At 37.0% G+C, this 20,791-nt stretch overlaps 1 protein-coding gene across 5 annotated transcripts; it reads right to left on the reverse strand.

The window, feature by feature from the left end:
- Window positions 1-6,459: 6,459 nt before the first annotated feature.
- Window positions 6,460-19,731, reverse strand: LOC128209994 (uncharacterized). Of its 5 annotated transcripts, none has more exons than XM_052914285.1 (12): window positions 19,379-19,731; window positions 18,090-18,366; window positions 17,534-17,741; window positions 16,570-16,664; window positions 14,853-15,055; window positions 13,089-13,257; window positions 12,466-12,637; window positions 11,922-12,019; window positions 9,643-9,787; window positions 9,214-9,296; window positions 8,750-8,915; window positions 6,460-6,959 (listed from the first exon to the last, which is right to left on the reverse strand). In XM_052914285.1, the coding sequence occupies exons 2-12, from the start codon at window positions 18,357-18,359 to the stop codon at window positions 6,850-6,852; spliced, it is 1,719 nt and encodes a 572-aa protein (XP_052770245.1). In that variant the 5' UTR covers window positions 18,360-18,366; window positions 19,379-19,731; the 3' UTR covers window positions 6,460-6,849. The 5 variants fall into 5 exon arrangements, with proteins under 5 accessions (XP_052770245.1, XP_052770242.1, XP_052770240.1 ...); XM_052914282.1 differs by having other exon boundaries at window positions 18,090-18,380; XM_052914280.1 differs by having other exon boundaries at window positions 18,090-18,666.
- Window positions 19,732-20,791: the final 1,060 nt, after the last annotated feature.

Here is a 20,791-nt window from a genome sequence, read left to right on the forward strand (position 1 = left end):
CCCTTTCTATATCGGGAGCAGAATGAAATCCCCATATTTCACAACCATATGTTAATATTGGTAAAACCATTGAATCAAATAATTTAAGTTTTTCATGTACATTTAAGGGTATCTTTTCAAACAATGAATTTAATGAAAACATTGCACGTAGTGCTTGTTCAGATAAAGCTTTCTGGGCCACTGAAAATTTTCCATTGGATGATAACATTACTCCCAAATAGCAAAATTTATTAACAATATCCAGTTTAACTTTGTTATAAAATAGACTGACATTTTCTTTCCGTGTACCTTTCTTGCATATCATAGCAACAGTTTTATTAGTATTTACAGTGATATTCCATTTTAAACAATAATCATGTAATTTATTTAATAACAATTGAAGGCCTTCCACAGATTTAGAGAACAAAACAGTATCATCAGCAAAAAGAAGCATAAATATCTGTAATTCTTCTAAATTTACAAAGTCATCTCTAACACTTTTTAACTGTGACTCCATATCATTAATGAACATAATAAATAGCAATGGGATAATGTTTCCCCTTGTTTCACACCCATATAACTTTCAAACGAATCTGACAACTTTCCGTTCACTCTAACACAAATTTTAACGGACTCATACATAGATTTTAACATATTTACATATTTGACGAAAAATTTTGTTGAAATAAAAGCTTGAACCAAATACCATTTCTATACACCATATCAAAAGCTTTTTTAAAGTCAACAAATGCACAATAAAGCTTACCCTTGTCACGTTCTATTATCTTGTTAATTATATTTTGTAATACAAATATGCAATCTACAGTACTACGTTTATTCCTAAACCCGAATTGCAAATCGGACAAAGAATTATTATTTTCAACAAAAGACCGAGCCCTGCTGTCCAACAACAATGAAAATATTTTAGAAAACACACTTGTCAACATAATTCCTCTGTAGTTATCAACATTATTAAGTCCCCCTTTTTTGGCACAGGAATAATACCATCATACCATATCACTCTGTGTCTCGGGATCTACTAATATAACTCTTACACAACCATAATATTACTATCCTTGACCAAAATCAAAAAAATATATTGCTTATTTTTTTATTTCAAATTCACAAACATTACAAATTACATTTCCATACAACCACCAAATATTTACAAATAGTTACATATAATGATACTTATTTCCATATATCTCTTCAAACATCAACATATTTTATTCTTTTACGACATTTCATGAGAATAACTTTCTCATACCTCTTTTATTCAACTTATCCTGCAATATCATTTTTTTATTAGCAAAACCTTTTGATTTGATAACATGACAATACCGTAGTAATGTGTACCGGGTAGCTCAAATAGTTTGCAAAAATCCTCCAGTGTCATTTTGATGTAAATTTGTTTATTTCGCTTTTGTGATTTTCTTGCTTTTTAATTCAATTTTGTATTTATTTTACTTTAGAATACTGGTACAGGCGAAGCATGTCTCCATTTTTGTCATTGTTGTGTTTTACCATTATGTCCTTTTATTTAAAATTGTTCAGTGTCAGTTGTGGCAATATCTTACAGTCACCATGTATGATTTTACAGAATCGTAACTTTTAAAAAAAAACCTCACCAGAATGATTATTTATCATCCTATTGTTTTCTTAAAATGTTTTGCAATTCCTATTATTTTCAAAACATCTTCCTTATTTCAGAGACATTTGACAGTATTATAAGACTTCTCATTCAAGGTTTTGTCTATTTTAATGCTGATGTTGACATAGTGTTCTGTACATATTACTATGCCTTTGCAAAGTTTCATTCCCATTAATCGTTTAAATTCATTTCTTATGTGTACATATGTTTAATAGTGTTCTGTTTTTCAACATCTACCTTAAACAGTGACAAATTGTTCATTTAAATAGAAGATCTGTATTTATATCACTATGTCACTTTGCCATGTCACTCTGTTAAGTACCTGTTATGCTTAACATTTCAAAATATATCATTCAATGTCTCTTAAATAGGCACTGACTTTCCATACTTATTTACAAACATTAGAATTCTTAATGCTTTAAAAGTATGTCTGTTTTAACTTCTCAACCTCCCCTGCTTTTTTGGCATGACCCTTAACCATTTTATTTATTTATTTTTTATTTATTTTTTTCATTTCTGTGATTTATTGCTTTTCAAACATTAAAATAATGGCTTTCAATCATATCAGCAATGCTTATACAGATAATATAAAACTTCAAGCATATCATTTATGGTTTTGAGTCTGACAACTTTGAACTTTTTGTTAATAAATCATCTAACAAAAATACCTGTTTTCAACCCAATTCATTCCAACATGATAAATTAATAACTGAAACTGGGTCTTTTTAAGCTCCCAATGTAAAAGATATTTATCACCCTGTAAAAAGTTTCATTCAAATACTGTGAATATGCAGACTGGGTACATATTACTAGGTTTTCATGCATTTTCATTCATATTATTATCTTTCATACCTGTTCCATTTCATTTCTTATGTCTACTTGTATTGACATTAAACAATGGGAATACTTCAGTGAAATAATGGCAGTATATATTTAAGTATTATATTAATTTGTCTGTGTGCATTCTTGTTCCATGTATTGATCATTTTTTATATGTCCCACTTACGCCACATTTTAACAAATATTCTTTCGATTGTCTATTTATATTAAATGTTGATAATTTGATTTCACCTTAACATTTTAGTACAACTCGACTATTCCCAACAAACATACTAACTCTGTATATTTTTGTTATCAAAATGCATATAAAATGTCATATTGCTTATGTACATATAATCAGATTCAATAAGAAAAATGACATTATTGACTGTGTTCACACTGGTAATGGATAACTAATTTATTTTAGTTTTATTATATGTATTTTTCTAATTGTGCTAAAATCTGTTATATAAGAACAATTTTTATGTGTTTTTCGGTTATAAACAATGGCTTTGCAACACTTCATTATAACGGTCAACTTGTTTCGCAGATTATTAGCCAAAGGGGTACATTGTTTAAAGCAGGTCTTCTAAATTAGTTTTTTGGATAAACCTTTGGTGCTACTCTTGTTTAAAGTTAACATTTCATCAAAGTACTTCATAATCTCAACGTTTCGGACTTTGCCCAGAATTTACCAAATCATTTTGGCATATGTAACATTTCAGCTATCATACCAGCCACTCCAAAAGAAAAACACCACTGTGGCCATGTTATATTTTATATATGTGTGTGTATTGATAAAGTTCATGAATAAAGTTATGTTATACAAGTATGGTTTCTGTCATATTTAAACCATCAGTTGTACAAATGCTATTGTATTAACAACTGTTTTATTAGCTCGTCTATTTGAAGAATATGGAGAGCTATTCTACTATCCCAAGCGTAGGCGTCGGCGTTGGCGTCACACCTTGATTAAGGTTTTGCATGCAAGCACACACATAGGTTAATATCTCAGCAACTACTTGAGGTATTGCATTGAGACTTTAACAATGGTACTCAACCATCCAACCTACTTAATTAACCAAGTTATATTTAGTGCAAATAAAATTCCTTTATTATTCGACTTAGAAATTCTGGTTAAGGTATTGCATGTTAGCACACATAGGTTAATATCTCAGCAACTACTTGATGTATTGCATTGAGACTTAATACAATGGTATACAACCACTCAACGTTATTGAATAACCAAAGTCGATAACTGTATTTTGCAAATAATGGCCCATTATTAGACTTAATAATTCTTGTTAAAATGTTCAATGTAACCGCATTTATGTTTATATCTCAGCACATTATGCATTGCATAGAAATCTTACAGTGATCCATGCATGTTTCGCCAAAACTTTTCAATCCTTGCACTGAAAAGCGGCGGAATAGTCGAGCGCGCTGTCTCTGTGACAGCTCTTGTTTCATTTCAAAACAACGGTCCATTACTGTCATCTTTTAAGTAACTTCATTTCACTGACATCTACAATCAATGTAAGCCCTTACTTTATTTACTTCGTTCTGACCCTACATATATAAATGTAAATACAATAGTTGTCCCGCGCTGGCATCTTGCAGCAACTTTTGTACTGTCTATTACAGATGTGAGCCAGGATATAAGCGTGGCTTCAAGTAGAATTAATGGTTAAGTGAAGAAACAATAAAAATCTAAGCGCTTAAAGCGTTGAATTGCTTTCGGCCTACAACGATTTGTAAGTACATGTGTATGGTCATGTAATTGTAAAACATAATTATTAACAAAAAAATCCGCATTATTCCAATATCACCATTGGATTATCACAAATTGAGGTTCACATTTAAAAACAAGTACTATTTTGACACCGTTTTACCAATGGGTGCTTCATCATCAGTGGCCATTTTTGAAGCTTTCGCAACTAGTTTACAAGTCTAGTCAAGTCAAGAAATTTATTAAGTAATCAAAGGCCACCGGCCCAAAATACGTGACATACATAATAAAACAAATAATATACGAGTTGTGTCAAGAAAAGGAATTTAAGCATATATCCAAACATGAGTATATCCTTTTAATTTTTAATTTCTAAAAGAAGATGATATACATAAAAAGACAACTTACAGTCTCATAATTAGTTGTTTTCATAAGGCTATAAAAGTCACATAAATCTATACCAGCAGAGTACCAATTAAACAAATATTGTCTTCTTATATTGTCATACTTTCTACAGACAAAAAATGCATGATATTCACAATCTAAGACAGATAAATGTTCGTTATCATAACAAAAAGTACATATACGATCATCTTTTGGTATGTTTTGATGACTACCAGTTTCTATTCTCAATTGATGGTTTGAACATCGAAATTTTGAAAGTGCTATCTTGTGCTTAAATGGTATAGCTACTGATAGGTATCTTTCAACATTCAACAGTGTTTTAAAGTTTTTGTAATGAGAACAGCGACCAGAATTATTTACAGATTCAAACCAGTTTGGGTTATAACAATCAATAATTCTCTGTTTAAAGATTGTCAAAAAAACGTTAACACTTTCAACGTCTTGAGTTATCCAAATATATCCAAATCCATATGTAAACAACATGTTTTTAATATTTGTTACCCAGCAAGTGCGTCCAACTTCATCAAGAGATTTAAGCATTAAATAGCATTGTTTCGGATATCTAGTATTGGTCATTCTTAGTAAAATATGATGTACACAATGGTAATCTACCACACTCTCCAAGAACCATGCAGGTGTTCGTAGTCTTATTTACCCAAAGGTGCTTCCTGCAAAAGTCATTATGTACAGACTCAATACTTGGACTAAACTCATATCCCCAAATTTGAGAACCGTAACATAAAATAGGGATAATCATGGTATCAAATATCTTAAAAAGTTCTTTGGTTGGGAAATAACCGAAGGGCTTTTGATAATGTTTAATTGCCAATATAGATTTTTGTGCCTGAGCCGACAACTTTTCTTTAGCTGATGTCCAAGACATACAGTGGATCCTACAACACAAACTCCACATAAACTATGTATCTCACATAATTGATGACTTCATTTTTGTGGGTCATGCGGGTTCGAATACATGCTTTAATTCTCTTCAAAAGTTCTTAGATTTCGCCAAACGATTGGTCTGCCAATTAAGACTTCAAAGACAGTTCTCCCAAACACTGCTAGATAGTTTTAAAAAGCGTAAAAAGGTTACCCTTAAACAATGCAATCCCTCTTGGGTCACCTCAACTTTGCCTGTAAGGTTATCAAACCGGGAAGGTGCTTCTTACGCCGCCTCTACGACTTAACCATGGGGTGTACAAAACCCATTCATCATATCCGCCGTACGAGCGAAACAAGGGCTGACTTAGCGTTATGGCACACATTTCTCAATGATTTCAATAGTTGTACACTTTTAACAGGGGAAGATTTACCACTTCGACAACTCTCAATTTGTTCACCGATGCGGCAGGGTCAAAAGGTTTCGCATGTACCCATGGGTCATCTTGGACCTTCGGTCTATTTCCCCAAAAAGTCAAACAACATCATATCAATATTCTTGAACTGTACCCCATTGCATTGGCGGTTTATATGTTTGGACGACTTTGGCAGAACACTAACATCTTTTTCATCTGTGACAATATGGCAGTAGTGTACTGCCTTAACAGTCATCAAAGGACAAAATCATGATGAAGCACATTTTAATTACAATTTTAAAGGGACACTCGTATTTAAAATCAATACATACATGTATTACAAACATCAGTTTTGAGTGATTAACCTTTAACTACTTACTAAATAATGCATTTATGAAAAATATTAATTACTGATCACAAGATTGTACCCGTGTATTTTGTAGCTGAAAACCCCACAAATATTAAATGATTGGTGAGTGCTAAAATATTTATAGTGATCAACTATCAACTTAAAAGGTAGAAATGTCGTGTTTTCTTTAATGTTCTTTCAAATTAAACACAGTATTCTTGATAAGAACCACTATTTTCTATATTTATTCATCCATTTCAGTATATTAAAACAATTGTATTAATCTTATTTTGGAGTAAGAGTGCACCTTTAATTGTGCAGACATTACCAGATGCAACGGTTAGTTTCCCGAGTTTGCAACAAGTATTGGATTAAAGTTACACGCAACTGTAACACAGTATTGATCAAATATTTTGTTCTACAGAACGTTTGCACCGTTTTTAAATTATTAAATCATAAATGATAATACACAACAAAGATTCAGATGTATTTTGAGCAATGCGACGTTTTCACAGTGGGACGAAATGTTCCCATCTATGTCTTCTACTCTAAATCACAACCATTTTGTTCATTTATTGCTCCATTCGACGTGTTCCTTGGTCCTCAAATATACATTGCTTGGCTAGTCAAGGTCTTTCAGGAAACGCCGGAGGATTTTGCCGCTCGGGGACTTGGGGATTTCCTTGAGGAACACAACACCGCCCCGGAGTTGTTTGTACTCTGATACTTGGTCTGAAAGTACACGTACCAATATTGAAATTTACATTTAAGATAAGGTTCAAATGATAAAATGAAATGTTACAGTTTGGCGTTGGTCCCAGGTTTAAGGACTTGAAACCAGTGTCTTTCAAAACAGAACTGAACCAGGGACATATCCAGGAATAAGGGGCGTAACCTTTCGACTTGTGCCCCTCCCCCAGAACAGAAATGTACTTGGTTTTAAGTGCTGGCAGGGGGAGGGGGGTAGTCCCCAAAACAATTTTGACAATTTCTAGTCCGAAATGGTACATTTGGGGCGTATTTTATTCCTTTTTTCCCTATAATGAAATACAAAAGTAAGCTTGGGTGATTTTAGAGGGGTTGGGGGCGCCGGTTCCCCTCCCCTGGACCCGCTAGTGAAAACATGTATAGAAAACAACATACATTTTCAGCCAATGAAATTGCAAATAGGCAATTATTAAGTACTACGCTTAATCATACATAATTTCAACTTTCGCGGGTGTTTTGGGGTCCGACTTCTTCTACTCTTCCCATACACACTCCCTGTGTCTGATCTTACGTTGGCAATGTGTCAGCCAATGAAATGGCCGACAGATAGGCAAGCATTAAGTTCTAGGCTGAATCATTAAAAATTTCAACTTTCGCGGGTGTTTTAAGGTCCGCATACTGCCATTGATGCATCCATTATACGCTCACTGCGTCAGAATTTGCGTTGACAATGTGTCAACCAATACAAACATTCTTTTTGAAAAATCGAAATAGTAAACAAAATACATCAAATAAATAAATACACGTTCCAGGAACCATTACCACCTTGTTACCCAGTCTATCAAGTATGTAAAAGATCCAAAATAGTTCTCATGTACGATAACCCAGTAAGCTTTGTCCTTGACAAGTTAACGCGTGACCAACTTGTGTTATCAGCTACTTCAAGGGTCAATGCCCCTTAGACAAGGTCTAGACTCAAGGGTGTATTGACTAAACGTGAAACGCGCACACGCGGACACACGATAACTACGATAACGGGGTTCAAATAGTTCCCCTACTAGCCTATATCTTATATACGGTGAAGAATGCAAGCTATTTTTGAAGATAATTTTGAGCTTTTGTGTAAGTCAAATTGATAAAGGTTATCTATAGACACCTGATATAACATACATGTACACGTAAATTAGGTTTTGACGCACCATATTATGATGTTTTAAAACTCATCTAAAAACTCGTATCTGCTTCAAATTGAAAATTCTACAAAATACTTTCAGGCAGCAAACTGCCTTAATGTCGACTACGGAGACGGGTTTGACCATAGATGTCGTCACATTATATACATGTACAATGTATGTAGCCATACTATTTAGATTATTCCAAATGAAACTCGAGTATATGCCACGGTGTAAAAATGTCATAATCTCACTTTACAAAAGGCATAAAAGACCATAGTTTACTATTCAATTAATGTGACGAAAACCTCTGGTCATGTTATCGTACTCTTGGTGGAGCAACCCATTAAAGGGGCTATGCGCCAGATGGTCCTAAAATCTGCATAAAAGCGGCATATACAGTATTACCTCAAAACAAGCCCATAATTATCAATACGAGCTAGTTAATAACCGATAATACATCATTTTACACGATAATAAAAATATACACGCATCATGATGTCACCTCACGATCCGTCTCAGACGACTTTCACCGTTTTAAAATAGCGCGGAATGTTTCTGCCGAGCACCTTGCAAGTCACGTGATCGTTTCACAAAAATCAACATTAAAGATGGCGTCGTCAACTTCAACCAACTACTTACCGGCGACAAACTGTTTGATATCGTCCTCAGTGGCATTCACGTTAGGTTTGCAGACGACAAACGCCTGAGGCAGCTCTCCGGCGCGCTCGTCGGGGACGCCGATTACCGCCACATCCTGTACGGCTGGATGTTTGTGGATCACGTCCTCCAACTCGGCTGGTGCCACCTGAGAAATATGAACAAGACCAATGAAGATTTACATCAAACTGTATTAATTCCGCTAATGTCCGTTTATTTATTTTTTGTGTCAAATAAAGTTCTAACGTTGGAAGTTCATAATTTTATAGTTATACAAATAGAAATGTAATCGGGGAACCCATTAAGTTGACACCGTCGACAATGTTTGATTAAGAAATCATTATAAACTGAATGAGAAAAGTGCATATTTAACATTTTGAAAATCTAGTACTACTGATTTGGATTGAAAAGCAAGAACATTGTAGTACATTGAACGATGGGTATACCTGCATGCCCTTGTATTTGATGAGTTCCTTCAGTCTGTCAGAGATCACCAGTCGATCGTTGTCCGTGAAATAACCCATGTCACCTAGAAAAGTAACATAATCAAACAACTGTTATGGAGTTGTAGCATTGCTGGTGGCTGTGGACTGTTTTGTTTGTAAAATTTCCTTATTTTCATATCTAGAAGCAAATATGAACAGTATTCAATATTTGTATGTAAACTTCGTTCGATTGTAGAACGTATATATTGGCAGAACAAGAAATTGGACAATGGGTTCCAGAAGAAAAGCCGTTTTAAGAAACTCCGTCGACGGACGGAGAGCAGAACATTACAGTAGCTGATCATTCGGATTGGGGAGTCGTGCGCAAATGAACATTAACTGGAGCTTGTAGACGGATCTCAAGTATACAAGACGAGCAAGTAAGCCAACCTGTGTGCAGCCATCCGTCCTTGTCGATCATCTCTCGTGTGGCTTTTTCGTTGCCATGGTAACCCTTCATGTTCTGGGGGCCCTTCACACAGAGCTCACCGACCTCGTTCCTGCCCAATGAGGTGCTCGTCTCAGGGTCAATTATCTGATCGGGAAGTGTAAGAGTTAATTACCATAATAAATTGTTTCCGTTTTTTCGCAGTTCTTTAATGGGCAAAAATAAAAGAGAACCCTTGGCTATTGCATGTGCGAGTCATCAGCCAATCTTCAATGTCGATATGTGTTCCATTTAAATGACATTTTTAAACTGTTTGAGTCATGCCATGTTAACTGCTATGTACTCTTCAAGTTTTCACACGCCGCCCGTATCGCAGACGGCAATTCCAAGTCTATGACAAAACCTTTATAATTTCTATTCTAAAAACAGACAAGCAAATGAAATACATAACGCCGTTGCATATTGTCGAGCGATTTTTTTGTTCCGCCAGTATGTGTATGCTAATTGCAGTAACCCTAACATTTAACCCTAACCCAACCCTATTCCTTACTTTTCCTGACCCTAACCCTAACCACGTTTCGTGACCCTAACCCTTACCCAACCATATTCCTAACTTTTTGTGACCCTAACCCTAGTCCTAACCCTATTCCAACCTTTTTTACACCTACAAAACCTCACAAAAAGCAATGTCCTAAAGAAATCCATGAGTTTACAAACATTAGAGAAATGTAGAAATAAGAAGAGTAACACACTGCAATAGGTCATAAACAGTTGTGACATCTAGCCGTACTTAAAGCGTGGATCATTTGCTGTTCCTCTCTTGTGTAATTTGACAGTTTAAGGCTGCACCGGCATATGTTTAATTTTTGTTTTTTTATTATTCCTGCCCATTTCATGTTTCTATACCTCTTTCACACAGTCTCGTCTCTCTGGGTGGCGTTTCCTTTTTGCGGTTTTGGTCCACCCAGATATGTTTTCTAAATTACCTTTTGAATAACTTAGCAATATTTATGGCATTTTAATAAATGCCCGTTTTTCATTCAAACGGTGTTTGTTTTCCTTCAATCCATACTAGTTCAACTTCCCTGTACATAATGTAACTTTGACCTTGGACAATTACATAAATGAAATTTTATGCAAACATAAAATTATTTATGGCCGTTGTTCAATTTATTTCTGTACGGCCGTGGCACGGGATTTAGGCAATATCTCGGGAATCAGCCATACGGGCACTTTATCCCAGGAGCCAATCAATTTCCCCCTTTTTGTGCCACGTGACGCTACAGGCCAATCAGAATGCGTCTGCCATTCTTCTTTGTTTTTTCTGTCGTATGCTAAGCACTAGCCAGTCTCTGGAATATATTTTTACCATCACCTCCCCACATCCATTTTATTTTTTCTTCCTAATTTTATGGACGCTCTTTCCAAGGTCTACCTTGTTTTCTTTTCTCCGTTTCTTTCACTTACCGCCTCGTACCTTAAGATATACCAATTGTTGTAATTGTTTTGTTTTTCTGGGCAACGTTTTGTATTTTCCATTACCTTACAGTATACCTACTGTTCTTCCGAATGTGTTCACCAAACTTTGTTAATTTTGAGATTTCATGTTGTTTTTGTAATTGTATGTTTTTATTTTCTGACCAAACTTTGTTTATTTTGAGATTTCATCTTGTTTTTGTAATTGTATGTTTTTTATTTTCTGACCACTTTGTTCAAATATGCATCTAGGGGTGGGCGGTTTTGGTCCACCCAGATATGTTTTTCGGACAACTTTTCTAAATAACCTTTTGAATAACTTAGCAATATTTATGGCATTTTAATAAATGCCCGTTTTTCATTCAAACGGTGTTTGTTTTCCTTCAATCCATACTAGTTCGACTTCCCTGTACATAACGTTACTTTGACCTTGGAATATTACATAAAATTGTTATCGTCAAAGTTAATCTTTATAAGTATGCTATAAGTCAATCTTTATATGTTACCGTTTCTACAGTACATAGTCGTATGGGCGTATGAGTTGTCCGCAATACCGTATGCTGGCGAAGGGTATACAAGACACATGGACTGGGGTAAACGTATGATGATTCCTTTATGTACTTTAGCTTACCCGTGGTTATAAGCGACCCCATGGCACCCATGGTGACAAAGGATGTATACGACACATAGCTTGTCGTTACGTATAGGAACTCCTACATGTATCTTGGTTGGCCGTGGTTATAAGTTGCAACATGGTGATAAGACACGTGGACTAGTGTAAACTTATAAGAGTTTCTTAAAATACCTTGGCTCGGACGTTTGCTATAAGCGGGCCTACAGATCCCAAGGTTATAGGTTCCACGTCCACCGCCACCACCGGTGACGTCTCCGTCAGCCCGAAACCTGGAACAACAACACAGTTGCTGAGTTACCGGGCACACAGAGTGCCCCGCATGTACCTCGCTTGCAACGATAAAAAAATAAATTTTAATAAGTTTGATCAGCTCCGCATACATGTCGTTGATACTTATGTTCTCGGCCATGTAAAAGGTACAGTTTGCGGTTAAAACCCAACTAACATTTCGCTACGATCATTTTAAAAAGTTGGAGCTACATTGTTATAGCAAATTTCTTTACTGTCATTGCTTTCTAAACTTTCTATTCATCAAAAGCTCCTGCTATGCATTTGTTTTAGCTCGTACCTAAGAGTAAAATACGTTCCCTTCGTATCCACAGGAACACATTCACGAGATTACGAAGATTGACGCGGGACATGTGGGGTGAGAAACAGTCACGTCGAATAGTACGAAAAGAGAAATGAAAAAAAATAATACTGATTCCAAACTTACCTTGTTTCATTTTTAAGCCCTTCCGCTTTTCCTCAAACTCCAGCGTCAATGCCTCGCCGAGCGGAGCGGCCGCACAGAGGACAGTTCGCAAGCGCGAGAAATCAAACTTGTCACAGATGGGATGTCGCGCCATGAACAGGATAATGGGAGGAACGATGTGGATTTGCGTGATCTGTAACGACATGAGACACTCATTTCCATTTGCTTGAACTACTGGTCGTAATTAAGTTGGGCTTTGGGTAACTTTGGGGCAATTTGGACAATAATATTTCACCTATCACCAAACAGGTTAAGGCTTTTAAAAATGTTTAACCTCATTGCACCACCCAGAGTCCGTGCGTTTGGGAATTACCAAGTATTTACATGGTTTATTATCAATGTCGATCACGCTGCAAACCATTCTCATTCATCAGAGGTTCGATCGTTATAAAATCTATTGTACGTCACTCAGGTGAAAGGTACGTAACTCTGGTAAACGAGAATGGCTACAAACGGACATTGTCGGATACCGACGGTACGTTATAATACGCTCGGTTGAGTATTTTAATGTAGACGTGGTTGCCGATAGTGCAAACCAAAGACAGCTTCTTTAAGCATGTTAGCTATTGATGATAATAGTTAACCTTATGTTTGACGATGGCTGTGAGGTAAGCCTCGGGATCGAATGCCGGAAGTGTGTAGAGGGTGCTTCCGTCCTGTAGGGACCCAAGAAGAATAGGGGCCATCCCGTAGATATGATAGAACGGAAGTACCCCAAGATTGTTGTCTTCCGGATATGACGTAAGTGACATCCTTAAAACAGCCACGAAAGTCGGATTTAAAAAACCCAATGAAGTTGATTGTAACAATACAAAAAGAATGGATTGGATACCATTTATATATATTTGAGTAATATCGAGGATAATTGTCATCGCTCAAACCCGACCACTAATGTCGCTGTTATTATTCAATAAATTACAGTACATGTACGTGTTCGAATATAAATTTTTGGTATTAAAACATGGAAACTTGTAGCAAAATAAGTCAACAAGAGGGCCATGATGGCCCTAAATCGCTCACCGGAGTAAAAGAGTTTAACCTTTGTAATCAATATAGCTTTTTTCTTCAGGGGCATACTTTGAATAAACATGGTAAATAACCAATAAACAATGTTACACACCAAATATTTAAGCACTAGGCCAAATAGTATTTGCCAAAAAAGTTTTGTATTTTTCCTTTAGGTTGCCATGGCAACCAGAGTTCTGTATGGAATTCATTTCTTTGAACAATTTTGAAAAAGCACCAATCAATGATCATTCTTATGAAGTTTTATTAAATTTGTCCAAGGGGTTTAGGAGAAGATGATGATTATAACCAATTGTCGACATTTTCCTTCAGGTTGCCATGGCAACCAGAGTTCTGCATTGAAATAATTTCTTTGAACAATTTTGAAAAAAAAACACCAACCAAGGATCATAGCTATGAAGTTTCATTAAATTTGTCCAAACGGTTTAGGAGAAGATGATGATTATAACCAATCGTCGACATTTTCCTTCAGGTTGCCATGGCAACCAGAGTTCTGCATTGAAATAATTTCTTTGAACAATTTTGAAAAAAAACACCAACCAAGGATCATTGCTATGAAGTTTCATTAAAATTGTCCAAGGGGTTTAGGAGAAGATGATGATTATAACCAATTGTTGACATTTTCCTTTAGGTTGCCATGGCAATCAGAGTTCTGCATGGAATTAAATTATTTGAACAATTTTGATAAAGCACCAAACAAGCGCATTCCTATGAAGTTTCATCAAAATTGTCCAAGCGGTTTAGGAGAAGAAGATGATTATAACCAATTGTTGACATTTTCCTTTAGTTTGCCATGGCAACCAGAGTTCTGCATGGAATTAAATTATTTGAACAATTTTAAAAAAGCACCAACCAAGGATCATTCCTATGAAGTTTCATCAAAATTGTCCAAGCGGTTTAGGAGAGAAGATGATGATTATAACCAATTGTTAACGACGGGCGACGAACGACGGACGACAGACGCCGGACATAGACCGATCACAAAAGCTCACCTTGAACACTTTGTGCTCAGGTGAGCTAAAAAGAGAACAGCGGAGCGAACGTCAACACACGTCTGTTGTTTTTCTTAATGGAACAAGACATATAACTCGACATTTATTAAGCCAGAATCATCGGCATTGCTACGCACCTGCGTATTGTCTCTGGCAACACGTATACCAAGTTTCATTTGAGTATCTTCAACGGTTTTTGAGTCGTGATAAAGGTTACAAATTATACAACTACACCACCGACGCCGACAGCAACACATACCAAGGCTATGCCAATACATCGACGTTATTGTTCGAATTACAGACGAGCTAATACATGTCTTGAAACCTCACTTGAACTGTAGCAGGTTGGAGACGACATTGTGATGAGTCAACATGACGCCCTTGGGCAACCCTGTAGTTCCACTGGAAAACGGAAGTACCGCCACGTCCTCCATCGGGTTGATGTGCACGTCCGTCGGAAACGCGCGCCCGTCGTCAGCAAGCACTTCCGTGAACGGTAGGCATCCGTCCGCCGACCCGATCACAACGAGATCCTGTATGGGGTAGGTTTGAATGGCATATGATATTTGTGCAAATTATATTCGTTGGGACAAGATTTGGCAAAAAAGTATATTTCTTTGGTATCCTATGTTTTTACATGCATTTATATCTGGAAGTTAATCAAAAATGTTTGAATTGAATATACATGTATATAGATTAGCTTATTATATTAATGAACTTCCAGGTCAGGTGTGTTCTTTGTGAGGCAAAGTATGAATGGTTTCTTGAAAACGGTTAATCGTTCTCCTCACCAAAATGTTCAAATACCACAAATACAAATAACAAGATGTATAGCAAGGGTATATATAGAGGACTAGAATATGAAAAAAAGATAATGCAAAAACTTGACAACTTTTGAGCAGTACACGATGATAAAGAAAATGTCATGAAGCACTTGCCAATGTCTTAATGCATACATTTACTTGAATAAATATGAAAGGTCCCATTTATAACATTGCACCTTGTCTTCAAACATTGAACACTGAAGCCCGCCTCCCTGTAATCCCTAGGCACGAGGGCCCGGGCGGTAATGGTGAGACCTCGGACACTTCCTTTCCCCATCTGCTATGTTCTACATGAAGAAAAAGTGGCCATAACTCAGTACTCACATTGAAGCCCGCCTCCTTACACTTCGGCACGAGGCCCGGGACGGTAAGAATGATACTCCGGGCACCTGCTATTCCCATCGGTTGTGTTCTTATATATACATGAAGAAGTAGGGGTCATAACTCAGTACTCACATTGGAGACCGCCTCCTTACACATGGGCACGAGGGTCGGGACGGTAAGAATGATACTCCGGGCACCTGCTATTCCCATCGGCTGTGTTCCACATAAAAGAAGTAGTGGCCATAACTCAGTACTCACATTAAAGCCCGCCTCCTTACACATGGGCACGAGGGCCGGGACGGTAAGAATGATACTCCGGGCACCTGCTATTCCCATCGGTTGTGTTCTTATATATACATGAAGAAGTAGGGGTCATAACTAAGTACTCACATTGGAGACCGCCTCCTTACACATGGGCACGAGGGTCGGGACGGTAAGAATGATACTCCGGGCACCTGCTATTCCCATCGGCTGTGCTCTACATAAAAGAAGTAGTGGCCATAACTCAGTACTCACATTAAAGCCCGCCTCCTTACACATGTGCACGAGGGCCGGGGCGGTAAGAATGATACTCCGGGCACCTGCTATTCCCATCGGCTGTGTTCTACATAAAAGAAGTAGTGACCATAACTCAGTACTCATATTAAAGCCCGCCTCCTTACACATGGGCACGGGGGCCGGGTCGGTAAGAATGATACTCCGAGAACCTGCTATCCCCATCGACTGTGTTCTTATATGTACATGAAGAAGTAGGGGTCATAACTCAGTACTCACATTAAAGCCCGCCTCCTTACACTTGGGCACGAGGGCCGAGACGGTAAATATGAGACCCCGGGCACCTGCTATCCCAATCGGCTATGTTCTACATAAAAAGGTAGGGGTCATAACTCAGTACTCACATTAAAGCCCGCCTCCTTACACTTGGGCACGAGGGCCGGGACGGTAAATATGAGACCCCGGGCACCTGCTATTCCCATCTGCTGCTGGAGCTCCTCTGTAATCATTAAGTGTACAAAAGAGAGTAAGACACTAGAAGATAGTTATTTATCGAGCCTGAGGACATGTTTATCAGTTGAAGTTTGCCGAATTTTGTAAAAGATCATAAAGATAATATGTCTGGTCATGGTCATGCTGTTTTTCCATACAATACCAGGGACGTATCCAGGATTTGACGTTAGAGGGAGCATAACTTAGACCTGCATCCTTACTGCAGAACCAGTATTTATTTGTATAAAATGTTGGCGGGGGATTCGGGGGTACTCGCCCAATAAAAGAATAACAATTTTTAATCCGAAATGGTGCATTTTCGGCGTGTTTCATTTTTGTTTCCCTATATTGACATAAAAAGTAAACTAGGGCGAATTACATGTAATCTAGTTTACCTTGCACTTTCACATCTAAAGCCTTCTAGCTGAACTAAAATACACGAATAAGGAATCCGACCCACACATAAGATTCCTCTGAAGCTCATTAACCAAAATGGCCATTCCCGTACCTAATGACATGATGCAGTTTGGGTATCATTTAATAGGAATATGGTATTGCATGTATATTCCAATATGCAAAATAAACGACAGAAAGTTCTTAAATATGTGAAGTTATTGCAGTTTGTACTTTCTTTCTTTAGTTCTACCGCGACGGGTTGTGAAGTAGCCCTATTTTGTAAAAAAAACAACGTGTTTGCTGTTATCACAGGCCTATAAAAATGGACCTATAAACCGTTTATAGGTTCGTGCTTTTATGTTCGGGACATTTTTACATACAATTACACAATACATACAGTCTTTTCAGATAGTATATTACCAGTGTGGGTCACAATTCATATTTTTGTGTATCGGATACGTAAAAAGACAATGAAAATACTTGGCGTGTAAGCGGGGTTGGCTGTTGTCAAGGTAACGCCGATGGTTGAGCAGCCGAGCAAAAGGAGTGCGAACTCCGGGTTGTTGGTTCCGTAATAGCAGACGACATCGCCCTTCCGGTAGCCGCGACGCGACAGGAAGCTGCCAACACGCCGGGACAGCTCCTCCAACTGAGAGTACAAGTAGCTACTTCCGGTCGCATTGTCTACCTGCATATACATGTAAGAGTGACCAATAAAGTCGTCTGGATCACATGCAAAAAATATGTACAGAGCAAAGTAAATCCTTGGAATGAAATGCTAAGACCAAGAAGTCATCAGCTAGAACCACAGATGGCAAATTTCCATCAATACAAATAGCAGTGCAGTTTTGTTGCACATTATTTATTCGAAAAAATATTGCAAGCTGCTGTTGCTTGATATAGAACTTTGTGTTAAAATAGTGATATACTTTTAGCCATAAAGCTTAATGTGTAACCTTTAACCATATAATTAGGTAAACATGGTACTTCAACTACTACTAGTTCGTATGCATAAATAATGCATCACGGTACTTACTAAAGCAAGTTTATCCCCAAACAGTCCGAATCTAGAGAAGAGGTAATCGCTTATAGTTTGCACCGGTAACTCCAGATCCTGGTATGGACTTTTGAACACAATATCCGACGACTGGCTGAAGTGCCGACGGCCGATGGATGCCTGTGAGCTCCATTCCGACAGGACCGGGAGACCCCCCAGGAGCGCTGGGGGCAACAGTCGTTTATTTGTAAAGCCGTCGGCAACCTGTAGTCGGGGTCGTGCCGCTAACCGCCTTACGACCGCACGCATTATAACACTGTAATTTTTTCACTGTATAGAAAATCCTTAATATTATGTTGATATCTGTCACCGTTTGCTGACTAAGTAAACTAAAAACCACAGGTTGTAAAGTGTAACGAGAATGAAATGTAAAGATTACGAATGAGTGAACATGTCGGTCATTCAGATAAGAATAATAAATAGTAATGATTGTTCAAATGGGTTACACTTATGTTTAAACATGAATCACAACGGGAATTCGATTAAAACCCTTGTTAATTACTCATACATCATAGGTAAGCACCCTGAATGCTACTTGAGCTTTACTCAGCTTAATCTGAAAATATAAGTTCGATAAGTTGAACATACTATCATCGATCGATTATTGAACTAACTGAACGTATGGATTTAATATCATGAGAATAAAGCCGAAACAAAACAACCATTTGCAATTTATCAATTAATCATTGAATCAATCAATCAATCAATTAATCAATCAATCAATCAACTTTTTATCTCTTTATTTCCTCCTCACTTGTAATTATTAATTAATATGTAATTACTAGTATATTTATAGATAATAGAAAATAATAATAATAATAATAATAATAATAATAATAATAATAATAATAATAATAATAATAATAGTAATGATGATCGTCGTCGACGACGACGACGACGATGATGATGATGATGATGATGATAATGATGATGGTGATAAGATTTATGAACGTATTCTTGAATGCAGGGTGAAACGAATGAACGGCTTTATACGCGTCATTTCAATACCTCACTGAAATAAACGTTCTGGGGGAGGGGGGGGGGGGTAGTCTAACATAATAGACGTGTTATACGGGATTCTTCCAATCCCTAACGTCTAAACGGGAATGTGCAAAAAACGGGGGTGTTTTAAAAATATTGAAATTGTTTTAAGTGAAGTATTTTATGGTTGAAATTGATCATAAAGAGTTATATTCATATTTTACCATGTAAGTGAAATGTTATTTTGCATTAAACAAGCATTTCATGCATTAAAACAAGTTGTTTACCTTTCCAATAAAACGAAAGTTGACTGACACAGAAAACAATTATGCGAAGGGGAACAACTCAATACAATCGTAATAACTCGGCCTCCTCCGACAAAGCTTCGAGATAGACCTCGTTGCACAATCGAAATAACTCGGCCATGGCCGAAATGTTCCGAGCGATTTAAAACTGTGCCATGGAGCCTTGCAGGTGCCGTTCATGTATATATTGTTATGTTTTGACAGAATGAAATGAAGAAAAGCCGTCAAACTCATAATTATAAGTTGGATATTTATTTTTTGTGTACGGAACTAATGTAAAATAGCATTATCTGATAAATTTCTTGTTTTTATGATATTATATAGACGCTATATGCTTTAACCCGGAATCCTGATCGGAACAACTACCCACTTTTGATACTAAACAATTTGTACGTGAAGGATTTGCCATATAAAAATCTAAAAAAATCCGTCAACGTACAATTATTTGGACTGGGGGGGGGGGGGGGGGGGGGTAATAGTTGCGCCCCCGCCCAGTTTTGAATTCCATGAGCCGTCTTGGTGACATGTAACAATAAAATAATAAACAGTGGTAATAACTCATTTCAACAAATGTCACGGACTTTTCAGAACATATCGAACAGTACAATGAACAACAATTGGTTCTATTCGTACTCACGTTGTTTCACGCATGTGAAAACGTTGTTTGTAGTTCATTAATTTTGTTTTCCAGCCGTGCAGTGTGGTGGTTTGTAGAAAAAGTAGTGTTCAAGCCACGCGGATGCATGCGCGCGAAACTTGGTCTTAGTTTAAACATATTTATTCAGTTCAATATACACAATAAATCAATACTCAATGTGCGAATGTATAATATAAAATGATTCTGAGCGGATTGGAAGACAAGCATTTTGAATGCTTATATAAGTTCCTTTCCGTGTTGAAGTTTACATGTTCTTGAGTTTAATGAAGTTCTTGGTCTAGCTTTCTGTATTACTAATACCCAGTACTTGCTGAGTATTTTGCGACAGTGTATCGTGGTTGTTGAGTCTTAAGGTGGGATTTGTCTGCTTAACAAAAACACTTCAGTGTCAATTAAAACATAATTTAAGATTTATTGACGTAACCAGCGGCGGTTCATGGATTTGACGTTTGGGGGTTGGTGTGTGTGAGTGGGGGGGGGGGTGCCATTTGGGCCCGGCTCTCCTATTGAAATAAAGATTCTGATTATACGCGCAGCGCTACATGGGCTGTAAGTGCCCCTAGTCTAAAATAATAGACGTGTTATACGGGATTCTTCCAATCCCTAACGTCTAAACGGGAATGTGCAAAAAACGGGGGTGTTTTAAAAATATTGAAATTGTTTTAAGTGAAGTATTTTATGGTTGAAATTGATCATAAAGTGTTAAATTCATATTTTACCATGTAAGTGAAATGTTA

This window comes from Mya arenaria, chromosome 11 (assembly GCF_026914265.1).
Source record: "Mya arenaria isolate MELC-2E11 chromosome 11, ASM2691426v1".
Taxonomy (NCBI): domain Eukaryota; kingdom Metazoa; phylum Mollusca; class Bivalvia; order Myida; family Myidae; genus Mya; species Mya arenaria.